At 40.7% G+C, this 25,499-nt stretch overlaps 1 protein-coding gene across 3 annotated transcripts in view; it reads left to right on the top strand.

Annotated features, from left to right (window-relative positions):
* HPSE2 (heparanase 2) overlaps positions 1-25,499 on the top strand; it is an 869,616-nt gene that overhangs the window by 587,506 nt on the left and 256,611 nt on the right. For all 3 annotated transcript variants that reach the window (XM_006831233.1, XM_006831232.1, XM_006831231.1), the window contains one exon: positions 9,292-9,339. In XM_006831233.1, the coding sequence (XP_006831296.1) occupies positions 9,292-9,339 (48 nt within the window). The remainder of the gene's footprint in view (positions 1-9,291; positions 9,340-25,499) is intronic.

Raw genomic sequence — 25,499 nt, 5'->3', positions numbered from 1 at the left:
GTCAGTGCCCTTGGACCAAGTGCAAGATACCCCTACATTTATTGTTTATCTTGAGTTCAGCTTGGGTTGTTATAACTTAAGATGAATGATTTTCTTGTTTGTTTGTTTTTTCCTGAGCTTTTCTGTAGACTCTTGCTCATGGGAGTTACCAAATCAAAGATTCTCTTTGTGGACAAGAAGATTAGGTTGTTGTACTCTTCTTGAAGTATGTACTCATTTAGACATTAAGTTCCCTAGGAAGAAGTTCTCTTTTTTCCCGGGAGTAAACTCAGAATCCAGTGTTAAGGGTTGCACTCTGTGGTCTAGAAGTAGAATTCAAAGCCCACAGACATGAATAAAGATGTGCCTTATTATAAGAGAGAGCTGTGATATGCCCTCAGAGAGAAGGCTCAACAATATTTCAGATTCGTCATACATGCAGGTGGATAACAAAGAAAAGAAATTCTCCCAGATTTGGCTTCCCTTGGGAGAAGCAAGGAACTCTTACAATGAAAGGGGATACTTTGCTCTTTTTCAAAGCAGGTTGGTTTCAACAGGAAAGACCAAGTACAGAAAGGACTGCCTGGTATAAGCCCGTTTCTTTTGAATACAGATCCCTGGACTCTTTCTTATCTTATCCTTCTTTGCTTAACTTGATGTCAGTATAAGAGCAAACACACCCTGATCTCTGAGAGCACAGCCTAGGCTTTCTGTTGTAATTCAAGTATGGAGACATCCAACTTGAGAAAACCAAGATCGTCTCTTCTTACCATTATTCACATCTTGGGTCAACTTTTACTTTTACTCTGATAGACTTCAATCTAGGGATTAGAGAGAAGTGGATGGCTAAAAATCTTTGGATAATACCAGACCCTAAATGGAATTTCGGTTTCCCAGTGGTATTTCTCTCTTGACAGCGTTATTCTGTGTGCATGTTATTCTGCCTCTAACATCACCGCTGCTGACCATTGTGCAGCTGTGTTAAAGTTACTCATTTATGTGGTTTGGGCCAATTTCTGAGAAACAAGTTGAACTTGAGAGCAGAAGTATCCATCAATGTTAGACTTGAACAAAGACAATTATGCTATTTTTTGGACTTCTTGTCCTCTACAGTGCCAATAGAGATGCAAAAGCAGAGTAGAGACAGGCAGGATGGAGATACAGAGTAGATACCGACAGGCTACATTTTCCGAGGAAGGGTGTGTGGGAGGTGGAGACCCCAAACCCATGGACTATATTCTCTGCCCATTGCAATTTTGTCTAATTAATTTCATTTATGTGTTATTTCTATAGTTAGTTTTTCTTCTTTGAGTACTGCCTTTAAAAACATCATTAAAAGACTTATTGAAACTGAATATTTACCACAATGTTACACTTTTTAAAGAACAAAGGTGTGCTTGGTCATCCTGTTGGTATTTGGAAATGTCTATTTGTTTGACATAATTTGCAGATTCTATTTTTTCCTTCTCAGAATCTGTGTGGAAATGTTTCCATATGCTTGAAGTTAGTCTCATCATTTTGCTTAGAGAGAAAATGAAGAAATGCATTTTATAGCAGTTTTCACATGAGCGTGTGTTTACTCATGGTATTGCCTCAGAATTAGCTCTAAAAACTTATAGGGATTCAACATCCATTAACATTGAAAACATAATAATATTATGTTCTCAAAAATACTAAATTGTGATTTTAACATTTAAAAAATAGAATGCAAAGATATAAAGAAACTGGTGTGGTGTTTGTGGGATAAACACTGGACCAGTGATCATAAAGTTGGCAGTTCAAATCCACCATCCACTCTCGGAACCCCTTTTTAAGGCTGTTATGATTTGAAACCAACTTGACAGTATACAACAACAACAATGAAACGAAAAACTAAATTTACTTTTTAAAAATTTTGTATACAAAATTAGATATGAGATGTGCATCTGATTTTATTTTAATTTCTCCCCCACTCCAAACTGACAACAAATCACATAGCACATTAAACATGTTCTCTATTCTCATATACTAGTTTTAATATACTAAATTCTTATATATAATTTTTTTTTTAATTTGTATTTTATTTTATAGACCTCTTTCCTAATTTTTGAGCCAGGAATGTTTCGTCACTGCAGTTTTTGTGATGTTCTCTAATGCATGGTAGATCAAATACCCTTCCATTATTTCAGTGTTTCAGAAATTGCGTATCTTCTTCCAAATGAATATTACAATGATTTTGCAAAGTTTAAAAAATACCTGCTGATACTTTTTATTAGAATTTCATTAAACCCATAAATTAGTTTGGGAAGAATAATTGGTTTTCCTATGTAGGATCATGGTAGGTATTTTCCTACATTCATTTTTGAAATATTTTCTGTACATTGTATAATATTCAATATTGTTAAATGGCATCAAGTCAGTTCTGACTTAGAGAGATCCTGTATAGGGTTTCCAAGGTTGTAAATCTTTGCGAGAGCAGAAATCCTCCTGTTGTTCCTATGAATATTTGATATAGAAGTCCCTTAAATTTCAACTTTAATTACAACTTTTATAGATTTTCATTGAAGGGTGTTTAGGGCTGGGAAGCAGTACTTTAAATGTCTTTAACTCTCCTTTTTATCATTCTTTTTAGAAATTCTGCTTTTTTATGGAAAGTTATTTTAAGGCATAATTATCAACCTATTACAAAACAAACTAAATGATTATGAGGAGCTCCAGATTATAGTATCAGGAAGAACGAGTTTCCAATTTCCAACAGGCCAAATTAGATTTATTATTAATTGACCATCCAGAATCTATGGCAAAGCAGAACATTGAGGGGTTTTTCCCCAATTTTCTTGTGACCCATAGCTGCTATTGTCTGTAAGAATGGTATGGGGGTTGTGTCTGACTTCCTCTGACTTCACAAGAGGGGTGGAGACTCAAACTCAGCATCAGCCCAAGGCTGAATCCTAGAAAGAGGAGGTCAGATGTATCTCCACTCTTCAACGTTTTTTACCACTTCTGACACCACCAAACCCACCCAAGGCACTTTCAGTTTCTCTGCTGGGTTTAATGATTTGTTGCTGTTTTCCCAGACAATACTCACAAGTCCGGGGTGTATGACGGGACTAACAGATTACAACTCAGGATCAGAAATGCTCGGGATACAGTTCTTTCAGGCATGCCTGCCAGCCCCACTTCTCTCTGGTCCACAGCCTCTCAGCCATGTGGTCCCTTGGACTCTGCCAGGCTTAAGCAATGCTATCAAGCTCTTTTAACACTGTGAGTCCTGGTGTGGCGCTGTGGGTTACTGTACCAGACTGCAAAGCCATTTGAACTGCAAGGTCGGCGGTTCAAGCTCACCAGTATCTCCTCAGAAACCCTATACAAGGTTGCTATGGGTCAGAAGCTACTCCATGGCACATAACAACAACAATAAAAGTTCAAAGGGCATTTCACTATGCCAGAAGCCTCAGCTCAAATGCACTCCTCTGTAGCCTCGTGAGCCAGCAAACCTAACTCCTCCAAAGAGGTGCCTGGAGGCAACTCACTCCCGTGGTGAGCCTCCTGCCTGAAGGCACTAAGCTTTCTTGCTCATTGGTGTGGTCTCTTGCTCTTGGTGTTGCTGCCCTGCACCTCTGCCACTCCACTGGTATCACAGCTCTGTCTCCTGGATGGAGGTGGTTCTGAGTGCTGGGATCTGGGGATCTAAAAGATGTGCTCCACTCTTGGCTCTTCTTTCTTGATGGTCATGAGATGCCCAATACCTGCTTCTGAGGTGGCTCTTAAACCCAGTGGGATAGCAAAACTGACCAATCTTCACACTAGAGTTTTCATATACCTTATTTGCATGGTCCCATCCAGTCATTTGGTAAAAGTTACAAAGACAGTGGCTAGAAGATTCATATAAAGTAATTAACTGCACCACATTTTCAATGATTATTTACTTCAAGTTCCTTGAGCCATATTCAGGAGTATCAGAAGATATTCACCAACATCAGCATCAAAGTCTTTTCCTGGGTCCCCCCCATGTTGGGTAACAGTATTACTGCAATTAAAACGTCAGTGTCTTCTCTTACACTCCCTGCCCGAGTCTTCTTGCAAGCACCAACAGTATTTCACTATTGGGTCTTTTTCTCACATCCACATTTCAAAACTTCCTGCCACTCTGCTGTCCTCTCCTGCCATTTTATCTGAACCACAATCTGTTGTCTTTATTGTAGGGAGAGTCATCTTCCTAAAAGTCAAATCTGATTCTGTCAATTCCTTGCTTGTGTTTAAACACAGGCTAAAACCAACAAATATGCACGGAGAACCAGGTAGCTATATTTTTGCAATATTGTGTTAGGTATTGTTGTTAAGTGCTGGTGAGTCGATTCCAATTCATAGCAACCTTGTATAGGGTTTCTGAGGAGTGATTGCAAGAGGGGCCTTGCACTTCCAACTGACCCTGTGGTCCAGTGCTTATCCTACACACCACACCAGAAGTAATCTGCCTCTCCTTCTTCCTAGTCTGTTTTAGTATTAGCCAAAGGACTAGTACTTGTTGGTAAGGAATAAACAGCAAACTTCTTAGCATTCTAGACCAGCTTTAGTGATCAGACCAGTCAGTTTTTCCAGCCTTCCATCTCTCCCTTGCCTGTCTGGTGACCAGTCACACCAGGCTCCTGAGAACAGAGCTCACCTGGACTCTTCTTGCTTTGCTCATGCTGTTCCTTTGCCTGGATTGCTCTTCATGCAAAATCCTATCTTCTTTCACTGATCGATCCAAAGTCCTGTAGAAGGTAAGGATTTTCTCAATCTCTACTCCTCTTCTACTACGGAAGGTAGAGCCAAGTGCTCTTTGGAGAGTGATTCCACAGCAGTTAGTTGTCAGCACGGTTATAGCTTAGTGCATAATTTTCTGCCCCCTTTGTTGTGGTTGTCGTGTAGCAAAGAAGGTGCTTAGACCTCTCTATTTGCAGACGATATGATCCTATGCATAGAAAACCCCAAAGACTCAGTAAAAAGGCTACTAGACCTCATTGGAAGATTCAGCAAAGTGGCAGGGTATAAGGTCAACATCCAAAAATCAGTTGGATTCCTCTATAGTAACAATGACAGTGCTGAAAAGGACATTAGGAAAGCAATACCGTTTACACTAGCCACCCAAAAGATTAAATATTTAGGAATAAATGTAACCAGAGAAACAAAGGACCTTTACAAATAAAACTACAAAATACTACTACAAGAAACCAAAAGAGACTTACATAAGTAGAAGAATATACCATGCTCCTGGATAGGAAGACTTAACATTGTGAAAATGTCAATACTGCCCAAAGCAATTTACACATATAATGCAATCCCAATCCAGATTCCAGTGACAGTTTTCAAAGAGATGGAAAAGACAATTACAAACTTTATATGGAAAGGAAAGTGACCCTGGATAAGCAAAGCACTGCTTAAGAAAAAGAACAAGGTTGGAAACCGATTTCAAAATTTACTGCATGACACAGTGGTCAAAACAGCCTGGTACTGGTACAATGAAAGATACATTGATCAATGGAACAGAATCTAGAACCCAAAAATTAACCCATCCACATACAACCAACTGATTTTCAACAAAGTGCCTAGGTATGTTGCATGGGGAGGAGATAGTCTCTTTAACAGATGGTGCTGGCAGAACTAGAAAGCGATATGCAAAAGATTGAAACAAGACCTTCACCTCATGCCGTGTACAAAAACCAACTCAGCATGGAATAAAGACCTAAATGTGAATCCCAAAATTATGAAGGTCAACAATGAAAAAATAGAGACAGATGTGAGGGCTTTAATTCAGGGCATAAACAGACTACAAACATTTTGAAAATTACACAAACAAAAGTAGACAAAATAGATGATTGGGACATACTAAAAATTAAAAACATACCAAAAGACTTCACCAAAAGCATAAAAAGGGAACCCACAAAATGGGAAAAAATCTTTTGTAATGACACATCAGATAAGGGAATCATTTCTAAAATATACAGGAAACTATAACACCTCTACAAGAGAAAGACAAATAACCCAATTAAAAAATGGGCACAGGACATGAACAGACACTTGATCAAGGAGGAGATCCGGGCTGCCAACAAACATTTGAAGAAATGTTCACGATCACTAGCCATTTGTTGTTGCTGCTGCTGTTAAATACCGTCGAGTCAGTTCCGACCCATAGCGACCCTGTATGGGGTTTCTGAGGAGCAGCTAGTGAGCTTGAATTGCCGACCACCAGCAATAACAGCAAAGATCAAAAAAGTAGAGGACAATAAATGCTGGAGAAGATGCAGAAAGACTGGGACCCTCATACATTGTTGGTGGGATTGCAAAATGGTCCAGCCACTCTGGAAAGCAATATGGTGCTTCCTCAGAAGGTTGAAAATAGAAATACATTATGATCCAGCAATTCCTCTATGAGGTATTTACCCACAAGAAATACGAGCCATAACATGAGTAGATATACGTACACCAATGTTCATAGCAGCACTATTTACAATGGCAAAAATATGGAGACAGCCCAAGTGCCCATCAATTGAAAAATGGATAAACAAACTGTGGTACATACACGCAATAGAATATTATGCTACCTTGAAGAACAACAAGGAACCTGCAAGCCACCGCATAATATGAATGAACCTTGAGGATATTATGCTGAGTGAAATTAGTCAGTTACAGAAGAAGAAATACTGCATAGGACCATTATTGTAAAAGACTAAGAAAAAGAACCCACCCTAAAAGGGGGGAAAATTTATACATATATTTGCTGATCACTGGGATGTATGGGATGAGGTGAGGGGAGGGACGGAGGGAGGGGAAGATTGAGCACAGAGTAGGGAATAGACACAGGACAGCTTGGGTGCTGGGGGGAGGGAGGAGGCAATACACAAGAAGGGGTAGGGTAATGGGAGAACAATTAGGCAGGTATGCATGGGCTAAGTGGGTCAGGGGGTAAATAATGATGTATGCACAACCTTGGAACAACAAACAGGGTTCCTGGATACAGAGATTGAGGCATGGTTTGAATGGGTAAAAGAGGGGAATAATGTTAAGATTAGGATGCTTGGCTGTCTTTTGAATCTTGGTTTCCCTTGCCTACCATTGTAAAATAGACACTTGAGGGGGAGAGAAAGGAATAGCCAGAAACATCACAATAGAAAACTTGTAAGTCTGTGTTCAGCTTATAACTGATTGGAATACCTTAAAGGGGGCTAGAAGTTGCCTATGAAAGAGGCTTCCTGTGGAGGCTTTGCATTGCATAAGACCATGGGTGGATTCCTGAACCCCATACAGAATCCTCTGAGGTGGGAAATTTCCACTTGAAAGGACAAGTAGACCAGCCTGGAGTGGCTAGAACAACAGAAGATACTTCATGAAAGAAAGATCAGCAGGAAAAATCAAAAACAATAATGGCAGTCTGATTGACTACTACAAGAACAAGCAAGTTGTTTGCCAGGGAGCCATCAAGGCAAGTGGTCAGGTCCCCTCAGGACAAACCCCCTTCCAAGACTGAGACTCAAGGGGAATACATGGCAGGCATGTGGGCTGGCTGATGACCACGTTGGTCACTGATAAGGGGAAGAGGGGGAAAAACCGCAATGAAGTTAGGAGCTAAGTTCGACCACATTCAATAAACTCCTGTGAACCCAGGTGGAGACCTGGTTGGCCAGCAGTATTGCAAGACCTGGCGACTCCTGGGCTCACAGTCAGTGACATGGCCACAGAAAAGACTAGAGCAGAGAACGAAGTGTCCAGCTGATATGAAGTGAGGCGAGATGCACAAAAACACCATACTTTTAGATAGTACTTACTTGACCTGGCTTCAATGGCTGGATGATCAGAACTTGACTAGAAGAAGAAAGAAGAGGAAAAAACAAGAGTAACTCGCTACAATTTGATGAACTTTACCTATACTTATGGATTTAATAGCTCAAAAAAGGGAACAAATCTTTACAGAGAGGATCACTCCCACCCCAGCGGTACACAGGGTTGACAGGGATGGGCAACTTAGACACTGGCTACCCAAAATGGAGGGGCTACAAAGGCAAGAAGTGACTGGCTTACAAGCTTTCAAGAGGGAGCCTAGTTTCCGATAGGACGGGGGGAAGATAGAATCTTCACTGAATGATTTCTAACCTGTTGGGATGGGGCTAATGAAAGGAGATGGGGAATAAGATTTGTGTAGTACTGTAGTGAATAATTGCTATCAGGACTGACGAAGAGCATTGCAAATGTAAAGATAGACTTTTTTTTGTAACAAAAGGAGGGGAGTGATTGATTTTGCAGTCCAGGAGCAGAGGTCCCTGGGACCATCAAGTGAGAAGAGTGTAGTGCGGGACCCTACCCAGAGAAACAGTGACTCCGGAAATGGAGGCAGGGACGATAACGTGGACAGATGGAGCGGCTGGGGACACTGGACTCAGGAAGGGAGAGGGGCTGTGTGCTGACAGCCGGGCAACAGGCCTGTGGAGTGTACCCTTTGGTTTTTTGGTAATGCATGGAGGGGATTATAATCATTGCAATGAAATGAAGTGCAATGGGATGAATGTAAAACTGATGTTCTTCCCTGTAAGCCCACATAATTCACAATAAAAACTTAAAAAAATAAAAAAAGATTATGGTAGTAGATCACTGAGTTATCCATAGACCTGTGACTTTTAAGTGAGTCTCCAGACACTTCCTCCTGGCCTTTTGGTTCTCTGGCCCCTTCATGAACCCAGGAGCTTTGCTGTGCTTAAGTTGTGCAGAACCAAGGCTGGTTTCCCTTTTAAGCTGAGTGCACAGGTCAGATGAGATTACACTGTTTCACTGCTCTGAACATGGTTCTTGTCGCTTGGTGGTGTCCAGGTTTCTGCACTCAGGCGGGGGTGGCAGCCCATCATTAGTGAATATTTGATTGTGTTTCATGTTCCACAATCAGGTCTCCAGGAAGAAAGACCTCAGGTTTGTCGAATGTATCTATTGTGTTGTCATCTTTAGGAAATGACATTTGTTTCCTGATAATGATCAGAATTCTTAGGACATGGAACAGTAAGTTTTGGTTATAGGGGAAGCAATGTGGGAGGCATCAGGCATGACCGTGGGAAGACAGACACAGGTAGAATGTTGTTTTGGGGCTTTGGAGGTGAAGAGTGTGTGAAGACGGTGAAAGTAAGGCTACCTTTACCTTCTTTGCATTGGCCTCCAATCATTGTGACATCCAATGGTTGTGGACATGGGCAGAAAGTAGCTGCTCATCGATTGGCCCAATCTATGTTTCTGTTTATCTTATTTTAACCTTGGAGGTGTGGTTTCCTTTCATTTTGTTTTTTCTTTCTTTCTTTCTATTCCTTATAGATTCATGAAGGTGGCTGGAAGCACAGTGGATGCAGTTACCTGGCAACAGTAGGTATTCACCATTTTTGCTCTTAACTTCTGTATCCGCTGTGGTGAAATGAAAAATAATTAGTCATCACTAAGTTCATAGCTGGCATTACATAGACTATCCTTCACCCTCAAAGAACTAAAAAATGGAACTTAACCCGAAGCTGTTCTTAAGACACATGCTGTCTCAAAGTACTGTAAGTTTGTTTGTTTTATTGTTTTTGGAGACTAAATACTGACACATTTTGGAAAGCCCAGTCATTCTGCACACTTCTAGATTCATCTGTCTTCAGTGAAAGGTACTGTGGATCTGCATGTGCCGCCTGTTCCCCAAAGACCTTTCCTTTTGGAAGAAATGTCCTTGTTTAAGAGAGGAACTCGTTCTAATGACTCAATATATCATGTGAAAGTAGAAACACTTTGTTATATTGGTGACAGTGTCCTTAATTAGTGCCAAGTAGTCACTAATATGAAGCAGGTTTTGAGAAAAAGAAGAATATGAAGTAATGAAGTTATTTCAAGAGAGGATAAACTTGGCCTTCGAGGTGAAGTTTACAACAGTAAAAATCTGATTCCCAAGGGTAGCCTGACTTGTAAAGAGAATTATCTAATACATAAATGTAAATTTTCTTAAAGTGTCCTCATAGCCTTTGTTCAGCCTGTCCAACATCTCATAAGGTCTCATTTCTCTTCTTGAGAAACCTCTCCTGCATATCTTTCGAATTGCTTCTTATCTAATACGGTCCTCATTACCCAGATAGGCACTGCCATCCTGGGGCCTCATAACAGGCTTGACTATGGCTCTCTTCCCTTTTGCTCTAATCTTTCCTGCCTAGGTAATTCCTCCCTCTTGTCTACCCCCTGTGTTATGTGGGCCACAGTACCCATGGGGTGATCCCTAGTAAGCATGGGAAAAATGTAAGTTAATGAAATCTGTAGTAAAAGGAATTTTGTTGGTTGGCAATCAATAACTTCAATCAGAATGGTGATACTTCATTCGGCACTTATATTCTTCATTTCTCTGAATAAGCTCAAAATATTTTCAGAAAGTCTGACCCTTCTTCAAAATCTTTTTGCGAATCATGGATTGAGTGGATTGAGGGACATCCTGTTCCATACAATCTTTTCTTTGCACTTAGACTAGCAGCCAGACTCTCTACTCTGGTCTCATAAAGCTCTTTTGTCTTGACCTCTGCTACCTTTTTAAAAATCTCCTTTGGTGCTATGCTTACCTTACTCATTCTGTCCCATCATCCTGGTGGTCTGCATTTCTTTGAAGATTCAAGTACCTGCCTGCCTCAGAATGTTTGTCCATGATGCTCTCTCCTCCTGGCAAGCTGTTCTCCCCACTGTGTTGGGCTGCTGCTCATGTTTTAAGTCTCAGCTTACATGTCCCTGACCGTCCTATTTAATATAGATTGTGCATTTCATTCTTTTCCTTAGTTGTTTGTTTTTTTCATAACTTGTAATTTACCAGACTTTGTGTTCTTTGTACCCTTTTTCACCTCATTCACCAGAATGGAGCCTATTCAATTTAACAAGTAACTGATTTAGGTAATTATTCATTAAGCATTTACTGTGGAGGGAAAGAATTTCCGTAACAATAACAATACAGTAAAACCTCTGAAAGCTGGAACCTGTGTAAGAAAGAAACTGGTATAAAAGAACAACTCAAATAATTTCCACTAATAAAGAAGATAGAAAAAGTGGTCAGACTGGTCACCCCGTCAAAGGGGGGGAGCTTGTGAGACCTGAAAACCAGGGCAGTCCTACCAAGGTTTGGCTCTCACAGGTTCCACTGTGATCGTAATAGTGTGACAGGGACAAGAACTGCCCTAACACTTGGTCTGTCTTGCCGTATCTTCCTCACACAACCAAGTGAGGTGGGCACTATTATTATCCTTATTTTCCTACAGCTTATAGAAAACTAGAAAATCCAAAGATTACACAGAAAGTGGCAGAATCTGGACTTACAGTCTGCCTTATTTCAAGGGCTTTTTCTTAATAACTATGACTACTTTGAAAACAAGGAGCTCTGGTAGCGTAGTGGTTACGAATCGGGCTGCGAACCATAAGGTCAGCGGTTCGAAACTACCAGTCGCTCCGCGGGAGAAAGATGAGGCCTTCTACTCCCGTAAGGATTTACACCCTCGGAAACCCTGTACAGGGTCGCTATGGGTCGGAACCGACTCAAAGGCACTTAACAACAACAACAACTTTGAAAACAAGACAGCATCCCTTTACTGAGAATCTTAAGTTCTACTGGAGCAATTAAAATAGTGCTCAGTGTCCTTACAAAAGACTACTTGGATCATGTAGCATAGAGGCTGAAGCTTGAAGAATTCATAGGATTTGTATCATTCTATACATTAAACATAATGAGGTCAGTATAGGAAAATTATTGGGCAAGAATGTGTGACTTGTCAAATTATCATGACTGACAAAGAGGGACCAGAGATAGCATTTCTTCACCAGCCAAGGACTCTTCATAGCACCGATGAAATCAAGTGAGCCTGACATTTTTCTTTGATAATGGGATAGTGCAGTTTTTGTAAATATATTTCATTTATTGGCTACTTTAAAAACATTGGCCATCTCTCAAGATAAATAGCATGTGTTTGCAACTATTCCAACATACCTCCCTCCCCCCAGTGCAGGAAGAGGATTGTGTTTCTTTTGGCTCCAGGATTAGCACTAACTTGGAGACAACAGTAGCACGTGGAATCTACCATTTATCCCTTCCAGCCGTAGTTCTAGGTCAAGTCATGAAACAATCCCAGGAAACCTGGCCAGGAGAACTCAGTGAAGATTAAAGCTAAATGCATATTTCACCAACCCTGAGAAATGCTGAGGTGAAGGATGCTTAATAATGTAAAGGAAATCAAGATTTGTTATCATAAAAGGAGAAAAAAATCAACATAGAATTTGTCAATATACAGATATATAGGTTGCTGTTATTACTAAGTGCCATTGAGTTGGTTTCCATCCATAGAAACCCTATATAGCATTTCCGAGGAGTGACTGGTGGGTTTGAACTGCCAACCTTGAGGTTAGCAGTCCAGTGTTTATCCTACATCACCACACCAGGATTCCCATATGTAGGTAGCCAAAATAATTCATTCAGTAATGGGATATAGAAATTGGAGCCTGAACAACTAAAACTCTGAGTCTGAAGTCATGAATAAACAGATCTATGTTGTTGTTATTAAGTGCTGTTGCGTCACTTCCAACTCATGGTGACCCTGTATAGAGTTTCTGAGGCTTTAAATCTTTGAGGGATTAGAAAGCCTCATTTTTCCCCCACAGAGTGGCTGGCAAGCTTGAACCACAGGCCTTGTGGTTCACAGTCCAGTGCTTATTTGGAAGGTCATGCTCTTGGATTTGCTAATGACTGGTCCTACCCACTAACCCATGTGGAAAACTCAGTAACAGTTTAAAAAGCAAAACAAACCCCTTACCATTGAATGAATTCGGACTCACAGCCACTCTTTACTGGGTTTCTGGGGCTGTAAAGCTGCATGGGGACAAAAAGTCTCATATTGCTCCCACAGAAAGGCTCGTGGGTTAGAACTGCCAACACTGTGGTTAGCAGCCCAGTGCTTATCTTAAGACTTGTTGTTATTTGTTTTGGTCATTGTAAACATATTCAGAGAATTAAGGGGAAAGAAATCCCCAGTATGTGAACAGATGGGGTGACAGGGTGAACAGCAGAGGAATGGGAACTCTAAAAAGCATCAACTGAAATTCTTGAATGGAAAAGAATATCTGAAATTAAAATCCCACTAGATGGGCTTGACGAGATATTAGAAACCAAGAAAGAAAAATTAATGAACTTGCATACAGATTAACAGAACAAGAAATAAAACGATCTAGCCGATGAAAGGTGCTCAGAGTTATGGAATAAAGAATGAAAGATAGCCTCAACACTCCAGAGTTGCTTTGGAGCATTCTAACTTGAACTTTGGGTAGAACAGAAAGCTAGACAGAGCCTTCTGTTTCCAGAAGCAAATTAAGATCTTTGCCATTACAGCAGATCACGGGATACATGCTATATGTGCGGTGGTCTACAAATCAGTAATAGAAAAATTGCCTTTTACATACATCCAGAATTTCTGTCTTTGGTTATATCAAATTGCCAATACTTTTAGTAAGTGGGAAGAAAATTAACTAAGTTTTGTCAACCTCAGAATCAATATCAAGTGATCAAACACATATATAATTAAAATCCTTAAAGATAGGAGAGAGAAAATAGAGTTTTTTTTTTTTTTTTAAGAAATCTAGTTTGAAATCTTAAATTTTGTGGAAAAACATTAACTTACAGATCCAAGAATTTAGGCAAGTCCAAAGAAGGATGAAGACAAGGAAACCCACACGTAGGAACATCAGTTTGACTATTGATAGCAAATGAAAATGAGAAAATCATCAAAGAAGTCAAAGGAAAATTACAAACCTTAGTTAATTTTCTTCCCATTTAGTAAAACTGTTGGTAATCTGGCATAACCAAAGATAGAAATTCTGGATTTCAGACAAGGGAATAAAGGCACAAATGATGGCTAACTTGATATCAGAAACAATGAGAGGCAGGCAATAATGGAATAACATCCATAAAGCACTGAAATAGGAAAAAAAAAAAAAGAGGGGTGGTGGTGGTTAAGCCTTGGAAATAGTAAATTTGTGGATAAATGTAAAAGACTATTTTAAAAATACTCTTAATTTTTCTGGAAAACAGTTGATTCTAATGCAAAATGAGAGCATTGTATTATGGAATTTCTAATATATATTGTTACTAGTTGCCAGTGAGTCACTTCCGGCTCACGGTGACTCATGTGCTGAGTAGAACTGCTTGGTAGAGTTTTCAAGGTTGTGACCTTTCAGAAGCACATCACTAGGCCCATCTTCCAAGACTCCTCAGGGTGGGTTTAAAACGCCAACCTTTCTAACTTAAGTAGTCGAGTACTTAACCATTTGTGCCACCCAGGGACTCTTTAGAATACAATGCTGTCGAGTTGGTTCTGACTCCTAGTGACCCTGAATAGGGTAGAGCATATTTTCCAGGAATTTCCTGAGAAAGATAAATGAGAAGTAAAAATGTTGAGACTTTGTATTAGGGTTTAATTTGTGGTTTGCAGTCCAGTGCTGATCCTACAGTGCCACTCCGTATGTAGAATCTATGTCAATAATATCATGAAAGACAAGCAGTGGTGATGTACCACAAAGTAGATTCCTACTCACAGTGACCCTGTATAGGGTCTCAAGGCGGTCAGTCTTTACGGGAGCAGAAAGTCTTATCTTTCTCCCAGGGGTGATTGGTCAGTTAGACCTACTGACCTTGCAGTTAGCATTTACCAGAAGTGATACAGTTATCAACTTGCGGTGTAGTAGACTTGAGGGCAGCTGGCTTAATTCATCCTTCATCTCTTTATCAGAGAAGTGAACCGCCTTTCAGTGTATTCAAATACCTCAGTTCAACCATCCGTTCTATCTTCTTCTTGGAGCAGTGCCTCCTTCTGCTCCAATCTGGACTGCTTGATCTCTATGTTTCCTGCACAGCTGTTGTCCTGGGATCTCCCTTCACTGTCACCCTGGGAATTCCTTTTGCCTCTTTTATTTGTTGGATCCATGCCTCTTTTTGAGGTTTACTCCCTCAATTTGGTAGAGTATATTTTCCAGGAATTTCCTGAGAAAGATAAATGAGAAGTAAAAATGTTGAGACCTTGTATTTTGGATGCATATAGGTTTCCCTCAGAGTCTTGGTATGGTGCCGTAGGATAAAAACTCTACTATTGACCACAAGATTGGCAATTCAAACCTACCAGCTGCTCCTCGGGAACCCGATACAAGGTCTCTATGAGTCAGTTCTGACTCGATGGCACTAAACAACAACATAGGTTTCCCTAAGATTTTGACACCATTTTATTCTAGTTTTCTTTGTGGTGGTTGATAATTTTTTGCTTTATATGTAAATAGATAGATAGATAGATAGATAGATAGATAGATAAATAGATAGAGTATCCTCGTGTGGCACTGTGGGTTAATGCCCTGGATTGCAAAGTAGGGAGCTCAAACTCATCAGCTGTTCTTCAGAAACTCTATACAGGCTCTCTATGGGTCAGAACTGACATTCCGGCACTTAATAACAATATATATATATATATATATATCACCCTAGATAAGGTTTCCAAGGAGCAGTTGCTGTGTTTGAACTGCCGACCTTGTGGTTCAAACCGATACTGCAGTCCAGTGCTTTATCTCACAGTGCCACACCAGGACTCCATAACACAAAAGCCTTATTTTTCTCCTGAGGAGCGAGTGATGGATTTGAACTACTGACCTTATGGTTAGCAGCCCAGTGTGTAACTCACTACACTACCCGGACTCCTTTTTTATATCTGTGGATTGGGGGAAGATAGAAGAAAGACTGTACTAGGAATTGGTCTTTAGAAAACTCTTGCCCCTTGTATTTGAAATTATAGCTTTTAGTCATATAATTTTCAGTATGTTTTTCTCTTGTTTAAATATCAGCACTTTTTTCTTTTTTGTTGGTAGCCAACATTTAAATACCTCACTTTTCACTTCGATTGCAGAAAAACAAAATATAATAGGTATATTATAGCTTTAGGTTTAAAGAGATCAATTTCACAGTTTAGATTTTTAGCTACATTTAAAAGCACAAAAAATGAGCATTTAAAAAAAAAATCATTGCAAGAGCACTAGGAATTTACCCACAATATAAGTAAATGGGAGCAAAAAGACTCTGAGAATAGCAGCTATAAGAAATTCAGGGACATCTCCAGGGGTAATGGGACATTAGAGGGACTTGTTAAGCAAAGATTCTGCTTAAAAGGAAAAACCGAAGACATCCATCACATAGATAGGCAATTTTAGAGAAAAGAGTAGTAGCAAATTGTGAAACCTATTTAGAAAAAAAATTGGAAGAAATTGAACAAAGTAAATGACCCAACTAATAACCAAATCCTATAGTATTTCTGACTCATAGCAACCCTGTAGAACAGAGTGAGAACTACCCAATGTAGTTTTTCAGTAAATCTGTACAGAGACAGAATACCACACCTTTCTTCCACAGAATGGATGATGCTTTTGGTTCCCAGCAAAAGCTTTAACAACTGCGCTATCAGCGATCCTTAAATGACCCACAGAAGTGTAAAAACATATTTAAAAGCTACTTTGGAAGCAAAGCACCTACAGGGTTATGTGTTGTGTTTTGGTAGAAAGATCAAAGGCTTGGAAGTCAGCTAAGCCTGGCCAGAGTCTCTCTGGCCCCTGGTAGCTTTGTGATCATAGGGAGAAAGTACAATTTTCAGAACTCAGTTTTCCTATTTGCTGTTGTTAATTGCCATTGGGTCAGCTGACTCATGACAATGACCCTTATATAGAACAGAAGGACTCATTACCTTCTTCCACCTCATTGAGGGTTTTCCTTACCTTCACAGCTCCTCTACTTTATCAAACACATAGGCCTTCCCCAGTGTTCATTCCCTCTTGATGCTGAATCCAAAGTAAACAATGGTAGGCTCACTCCCTGTCACCTTGGGCAAATTGCTCAGCATTTCATTGAGTCTCAGTGTCTTCTTGTGTAAATTAGGTAGAGTTATAGCTGTGACCCAGGCGGTGGGCTCCCTGGCATTGGCCAAGGGGTTCTTGTAGCTCTTCTCTCAGTCTAATTCTGGAGGGCCACATGGCTTCCCTTTACTTCAGTCACTGCAGAAAGAAAGCTTTCTCAGATGTCTGTTGTTGACATGATGACAGAGGATGGGTGGCTCCCTATTTCAGAATGTATACATACACAAAACCCCAAATAAAGCTCAACTGCTGTTAACTCTAGCATTCCTGTAATAAAGTTCAAACTCGTATAATCAGGGGAATGAAAAAAGAAAGAAAGAAAGAAAAAATCAGTCCAACTTCCTTGGGACTAACCTCTAGATATTAGTGTAGAACCCTCAGTCAGTGGACAGTGTCTGTCCTGTGTAAAGGTCTTCTTTCTTCATCATTGTTGTTGTTGTCAAGTGCCGTCGAGTCGATTCCAACCCATAGTGACCCTATATAGGGTTTCCAAGAAGCAGCTGGTGAGCTTGAACTGCCGATCTTGCAGTTCAAACGGCTTTGCAGTCTGGTGCATTAACCCACAGCGCCACACCAGGACTCCTTCATCATACTCCCATCAATATCTCAGTCTTTTTACCTCCTTCTCTCTTCCCAGAGTCTTGAACAATTAGTTTACTGAATGTCTTCTGCTGTCCAAAGGAGAAAGAGCCTGTATCATCAGCTAATTGATTTATTTTGGCTCATTGTGCTACACAGTGGCCTTAGGAAATGATAATGATCCTTTCCAGGAAGACTTAGGGGCTATGCTTCTCAATAGAGGACAGTATTTCCTGGAGATGTGCAGATTGAGCCAGCAAGTAATTAAAGCCATGGGATAAACAAAGTTGTTGCATCTTCCAGGATTTTACTTGGAGGTGGAAGTAAGGAAGGACCATAAGACAGCATGAATGTTTAAAACTTTGAAAGAGAGTTTGTACTTCTATTACACAACCTCTGTCCATAAGTATCTTCTCTGCATAGTGAGGGAACGTGAGAAACACTGGTTCAGGACCATGTTCATAGCTGATAATACCTGCCATTCATCGCAACTTCCCATTGCACCAGAGGCGTATGGTAAATGTACAGTTATAAAATGGGCTGATTGTAGACCCACTAACCTAAAGTCCCAATGTTATTCCTACTATGTATGTGCCAGGTACCAATGTCATTGTTCGTGCTAACTTCCTTCAAATGGGTGGTACCAAATGGTTGTATCTATCCATCCTCTCACTTCATGGGAAACCAAAAGGCCTAGCTACCAGGTGCTGGTTAGATTTTGAAATCCCTGTCCCTCACATCCTTTATACCTCTATTAAGCAAATATCACAATGTATGGGGCCAGACTGTCTGGTTTTGAGTGGCTCCAAGACTTGCTTATCTTGAACTAGTCCATTAACTACACTGTTTTTACCTATGGAGTCATAGTGTGGCATTGTAGGATAAGCACTGAGCTTCTAATTACAAAGTCAGTGGTTCAAACCCCCCAGCCACTCCTCAGAAACCCTATAGAGGGTCACTGTGAGTTGGAACCAACTCAATAGCACTTAACAATAACACATAGAAAATCATTCACTTGACAAATATTTATTGAGCTCCCAACTGTGTGTTCCAGATACATGGGATAGATCAATGAACAACAGAGTAAAACATTCTTGCCCTATGGCATATACCTTTCTAGTGAGAGGTAGAAAGATAAATCAATAATAAACATAAGAAGAAAATGATATGATAGAAACTCACAGTTGAAACAAAAGGAATGCTGGGGACAGAGGGGCACACTGCAGTATTTAATAGAGTGGGCTTTGAAAAGGTGAGATTTGAGCAAAAGTGAACAAGAGGGAAGGGGATTCACTAAGCAGACACCCTGAGGAAGAGTGGCACAGACTGAGGGAGCAGCTAGATGAAAGGTTCCAAGGGAGGGATGAGTCTTGGGTCCTGTGACAGCTTCCACATCAGCTGCTGTGAGGATACCTGAAATGATGCATGTGCAGTACTTAGCAGGCCAAGGATGTAAAGTCCAAAGCACCTCGATATGAGCAGTTAGCAAGTTTGGTTTGTGATTTACAATTTGCTCTGTAATCACGGAGCATGGTGTGGAATGGTGCCGTTTTGCTCATACATATTCTTGACTTCTAGACGCATTATTTTGAGATGGAAAGCATAGCTGTCTCTAATTCTTTTCCTTGACAAGAGCCATCACAAAGGTGTGAACTGTGTTCTGTGGAGGCTAACTGAGAGCTGGGGTCCTTGTCTGTTGCTTTACTCCTGGCCCCACTGGTTGTCCTGTGAAAGCTTAGCCACCCCTAGAGGAGGTCCTCCCAATATTCCCAACTAATCTAACCACATCTTTTCACATTAGAAGAAAAGAATGGGAGATTTTATGGTATTACAATTCTAATAAGCTGTCTCATACCACAGAGCCTCATCCAAAGCAACACTGTTAGGCACCATAATTGTTTTATGTAGTGTATTGTGTAGGGTGAAAGGATGAAAACAAAGGGAAGAATACTAGCATGAACTGAAAACCTTTCATGGGTCAATTTGGTCTAGCAGCTCTACATAAAATTGCCACTTGAAATTCTCCTAAGACCCTACTAAGAGTGTGATTTGGACCAGCAACCTCAGCATGATCTGAGAGTTGTGAGAAATGCAAATTCTTGATCAGGACTCTATACCTACTGAGTGGGAATCTGCATTTTAATAGGATCCCCAGGTGTTTCATATATGCATTGAAGTTCTGGGATATTTGAGTCTATTGTTGAGGGCCATTGTGTCAATCCACTTCCTGCGAGTTTCCCTGCCCTCACAAAACAAATACCTTGAGTACTAAGTTCTCCCTAGGTGAGGAAAGTAAGGTTCCAAGAGGCTACAAAACGCATCTAAGTGAGTAGCAAATGGCAGAGAGATCCATGCACTTTCTGCTGTACTGCTTCCCTCTCTTGTCCTTTTTAATAGACACAGTTTATCATCTACTCAATAGAAAGGAAGAAAGAGAGAGAGAAAAAGAGAGGAAAGAAGAGAAAAGAAAAACGTGTCTGCTTCCACTTGAGTTCACTGGGAAAGCATTTGCCCAGACAGGCTGAGTATAAACACCTGGTCCAAAGAAGAGAGACTGGAGATGGTCACTGAGTTTGTGTGTGGCTGCGGGTGGATGAGTCACATGCTCCCTCTCTTCTGAGGTAAGCTGTGTTTCTGCTGAATTAGAGAACCCAAGTGTAATTGTTGGCAGGAGTCTCCCCACATCCTACTCTGATGAGCAGAAGGCATGACTGAGAGGGGAAAGGCAGACCATGGCCCGAGGAGATGAACAATCTGGCATATAAGTCAGGGAATGTCTTTTTTTACGAGCAAGGAGGTATTTTTATGGTTTTCCTTGAGTGGATAGCCTCTGATGTTGGGAAAACAGACTGGGAACAGCTGGACCACACTTTGGATCAGTTGCCACAACAACTTGATACATTTGTCTCTGGTGTCATTTGATCCCTTTGAGAGCTGTATTGCCTCAACGTGGATGTTTGACTTTCAGGCTTACTCTGCAGTGAGCATGTCTGTTTGGTTGTGTTCCTCAGCTTACATGGAGTGCTGATTATATCCACTTGGGAATTCGGATTCTAGAATTACAGAACATGACAACCTTATATGTAGGTGACTGGATCCCAGTGGATCATGGAACCATCATTATCTAACTGTAGGTCAGAACTCTGATTTCCAGGGGCTCTCCATACCCGACAGAATCCAGAAAACTCATCCAGCTGTTCAAAGCCATCCGTCATTTTGAATTTCTGATATGACTTCATCTCAAGTCATCTTTGCAAGTAATACTTGATCTCAGCACAGAAGTTATTAAGATTGCTGTAGTAATACTTACTGCGTTTCTTAGAAAAATTAAGCAAGAGGCACTGGAGTTTTGCAAAGTAAAAAGGAATTCATGTGTGTGAGTCCAAGAGCAGCTTAAATCATTCTCCCTCAAGAAGCTTAGAAATGGCTGCTCTCTAGGAGAGGACTGCCCACTCGTTCCCCTGACAGACGTTTGTTCTCCTTAGGAAAGTAGTCCCCATTCTCCTCTCTTTGATGAGCACTGTCAGCACCAACTCTTAATTCTTCAAGGACTCTTATCTCAGCTCCCAAACTGATGGCAGCAGAATCAGGAGATTCTGGTAAACATCTCTTAAAAAGTACACAAGCCCATTTCTATGCTCACCACCGCCACCACCATCACCTTCTCTGAAACACATTGCTTGAACCCTTGTTAAGGAACAAAATAGCCTGGGAAATTTTCAAGAAAGCAAAAAAAATTAGAAGCTATCGAGGATGGCTTTTGAGTATGTATGTTCAGGGTATAATTTCATTATTGTCTAGAGTTACACGGCTGTTTCTGGGATCAGGGAGTTCCCTAAACAGAATATATTGTTGTTAGCTGGCAACATAGCTGTGGCTTTGCGCTGGTATTTTGGTGCGGAGGTGGATAACTGTTTCCTATCGTTCCCAATCCCCCCTCCCTTTTTTCATATAAATAAAAGGAAACAAAGTTAAGGATAACATAAAAGAACCACCAATCACAAACATTTCTGTTAAAGTTCTGAAGTTGGTCTGTAGAAGTTGAGGAATTCAAATGTTCTGTCATTTTTTTTTTCATTCATTTACATCGTGTACCATCAGGATAGTTTTTCCAATGGTTGTTCAGCTTTTACATAAGATGCTTTAATGTGAATCACATGAAAACGGGCTGAGCAGTATGAGAACTTTAATATTTGCATTTCCTGTTCTGTGTGGGTAATTTTGTAAATGTGGGGTCAGCCTAGCAGGCAGGCTGAAGGAGAGAGAGGAATAGGGAAAGGAGGGAGTTAGCCAGTCAAGTTTGGAAAATGCCCCTCCTTTGTGGATATTTGGTAGGCTCTGAGCTCAGATATTAGAAGCCCTGGTGGCACTGTAGGATAAGCACTGGACTGCTAACCTCAAGGTCAGCAGTTCAAATCCACCAGTCACTCTGAGAGAAAGATGAAACTTTCCTCTTCCGTAAAGACTTACAGCCTCAGAACCTCTATATAGTATCTCTGTGACTCAGACTTGACTCGATGGCAGTCGGTAGGTGGGGTGAATTAGCTCAGTATAGTATTTCTGTGTGGCATGGGGGACATTTTTATGTCATAAACTGCCCAGTATCAGTTCTGACTCATGGCAACTCCATATGTACAGAGAAGACAGGTTCCATAGGAGTGAGTTATTGTAGTTGTTAAGTGTCATCAAGTCAGTTCTGACTCATAGCGACCCTGTACAGCGTTCCCAAGGCTGTAAGTCTTTGAAGGAGCGGAAAGCATCATCTGTCTCCTGTGGAACAGCTCCACCCTGGTGGCTTACAGCCCAGCGCTTATCATATGGCGCCACCTTGCTCTATCCATAGGGGACAAGGAGGGCAAAACCCTCTGTTCCTGGCACGGAAACATCAGTAGAAGCAGCAGCAGTCACTGTTCAGTACTTGGGACACCGGGTGACCCAGCCCAGGGGTGGGCAGACAATGGCTGGTGCGACTTCAGCAAAGCCTCAGAGACCATAAAGCATTTCCCAGGTCCCTAGACACTTACCATAGGAATCATAATGTCCCTGGCACTTTGTGGAATTTAAGATACTTTTTATGGAGTAGACAACCCTTTAAGCTTTCTGATGAAGATTATGAATCATCTTAGGAAAATGCATATGTAAATGTGTTCATAAATGAGTGCACATATAATGTTACATAAGCTTTTAGGGTGTTGTTTCAAAATCATATTTTGTGTTTGGGGTAAAGGTTCATGCAGCAGGTTAGGTTCCTGTTCAACAATTTCTCCACAAGCTGCTCAGTGACACGGGTTACATTTTTCTCCATGTGTGAGCATGCTCGTTGTAGTCACGTGATGGTTCCATCTCCATTCAGCTCATTTCCCTGCCCCCTTACTTCTGCATCTTTGTTATAAAGCCATTGTTGACTGTTTGGTCTCAGATCGATGATGTGTTTTGTTTTGTTTTGTTTGAAGAGAGCAGTACTTATACCTTATATTCTTGATTTGGGAGCCAGTTTGTTACTCAGCTACAAAAGGACTTCAAGGGTTAGTTTCAGGTCAAGGTTTAAAGAGTATCTCAGGGCAGTTGTCTCAGGGGTCTGCTGGTGTCAACCATGATCTCAAGGTTGTTGATGGATCACCTGGAGCCCAGTCACGACCGCATAAAGAATCCAAAGACCGTAGCTTAAAAATTAGGTTGGAATATAGCTTCTTCCTATCCTTATACTACATTGCTAATTCCATGCCCCTAAGTTTTCTTTTTAAATGCCTTTTTATAACAGCACAAGTGGCTGTTTTAAAATCGTAATGTAAATTAATTTAGACGTCCTGGTGTGGTGCTGTAGGATAAGCACTCTACCAGAAGGTTGGTATGAGTCATAAGGTCAGCAGTTCAAACCTACCAGCTGCTCCTCGGAAACCCTACACAGGACCACTATGAGTCGGAACCATCTTGACAGTACTGAACAACATGAAAGAAAAGAGACAGAAAGGGGCTGAGGGTGCCAGGAGAAAGAAGAGTCTGAATTCCTCCTTTCTCCCTCCATTAGTTACTTGATCAGTGTATTGGGTATAAGTGGTAAATGCCTTATTGTTGGTTCCGGCTCATTGTGACCTTGTGTAGGGTTTCCAAGGAGTGGCTGGTAGGTTTGAATAGTCAACCTTGTGCTTAGAAGTCTAGGGCTTATTCCAGCACTGTACCAGGCCTCCTTGTTTATAATTGTTGTTGTCATTGTCAAGTGCCATGAAGTCGGTTCTTACTCATAGTGACCCTGTGTAGGGTTTCTACAGCCATAATCTGCAGGAGCAGAAAATCTCCTCTTTCTCCTGGAGCTGCTGGTGGGTTCGAATTGCCAACCTTGTGATTCGCAGTCTGGTGCTCAACCTGTGGAGCCACGTGCTCCTCTGTGTATAACTGGTGCTCAGTAAATCACATAGAGAGAATCGGAGCTGACACACAGAAAACACACTTATGGGTGTATGAAGACCAACTTTCCACAGATCATTATTCTGCCTGAGAGTGATATTTGCCAGAGATTGGATATGAGCGATACAGAGCAGTGAAATGTGTATGTAATACCATGATCCATATAGTTTTTATGAATTCTCCCCACGCAGATTCATAGAATATTGCTGAATGACATAGTCTCCTTCCCAGAACTTCTGGGAACATCTGTGGGACAAAGCTTTGTACTACAACTATATTAAGAATTTTAATTAACAAAAAATAATGCATACCACATATATCAGACATTTCAATGGCAGAAAGACGCTGAATATTCTGGCACAATCTCATTTTGCAGAACCTATTCAACAACTAACCATGAGTTTATGATCACATCTGAGTTCAACTGAAAGGTTTCCAAGAACTACACTGTGAGTGAATTGAGCAGGCAGTGAAAAATCCTCTTGAGGCTTCAACAGTCTTACAGCCCCTCTCCTATCCACTTAGTACTGTTTCTATCTCCACTTACTCAGATTATAATCACTTTCCGTCCTCCAGATTGCGGTTGCTGTTGTTTGTAGGGTAGTGCCTTAGCCTTACCGTAGCCACAGTTTCAGTGTTTCCAGGAGAAGGAGAAGGGATACATTTTTGTAGGTGGTTGTCATTTTGTTTCACTTCTCATGTGTTTATATTCTATAATGATTTTTAGGGAATGCTGAATTACTGTCTTTCAAATTTGTGGATTGTTTTTGTGTGCTCACGAAATACCATTCTATTTGCAATCCAGAGATTTTAGGTTTCTATTTATAATCTGCTGCTGAGAAGCTGTGGGAATTTAGACAAATCAATTTAACTTCTCTGCATCTTGGTTTTTTCATTTGTAAAATAAGGTACTACCAACCACCTCCTAGAATAATTGTAAGTGAAAAAGGAGATAACATATTGCTAAAGTATTAGGTTGAACTATGTAGAATTGCCAATATTCAGCTTCTTTGATTCCCTCCCACCACACACACAAAAGCAATTTCCTACAGTTCAATCCAATATCTAACACAGACCATTGTATGTAGAAAACAGTCAGTAAATGCTGAATCTGTTCCAGTTAGAGTAGAGGGAAAGTAGAACAATGATATTTACAAACTTCAGACACTTTTCCTTGATCATGCTGTAAAATACACACATATTTCTGAAGAACATCTTTAGCTGTGCTGTCGGGATCACAACTTGCCCCTGAGCCTGGGCATTCCAAGGCCAAGGTCTTAGAGAATAGGTTTTAGGCCTTCTGAAAGAATAACCTCAAATGCAATACTTTCTAACTCTTGCCAAAGTTATGTTGTTAATTGGTGTTAAGTGCCGTCGAGTCAGTTCCGACCCACAGCAACCCTGTATAGGGATTCCAAGGAGCGACTGGTGAGCTTGAACCAACTTTGTACTTCAAACGGCTTTGCAGTCTGGCACATTAACCCACAGTTCCACACCAGGACTCCATGTTGTTAATAAACAACATTAATGATTTTAAAATGTGCAATAGTATATATTAAACATGCTCATGTATCTTATTCTTGGAACGATGCTCTTGAATAAAAGGATATTATAAC

This window comes from Chrysochloris asiatica, unplaced genomic scaffold (genome assembly GCF_000296735.1).
Source record: "Chrysochloris asiatica unplaced genomic scaffold, ChrAsi1.0 scaffold00003, whole genome shotgun sequence".
In the NCBI taxonomy this organism is placed as follows: Eukaryota; Metazoa; Chordata; class Mammalia; order Afrosoricida; family Chrysochloridae; genus Chrysochloris; species Chrysochloris asiatica.
The sequence above is the reverse complement of the archived record's forward strand: the minus strand, read 5'-3'. Positions and strand labels throughout refer to the sequence as shown.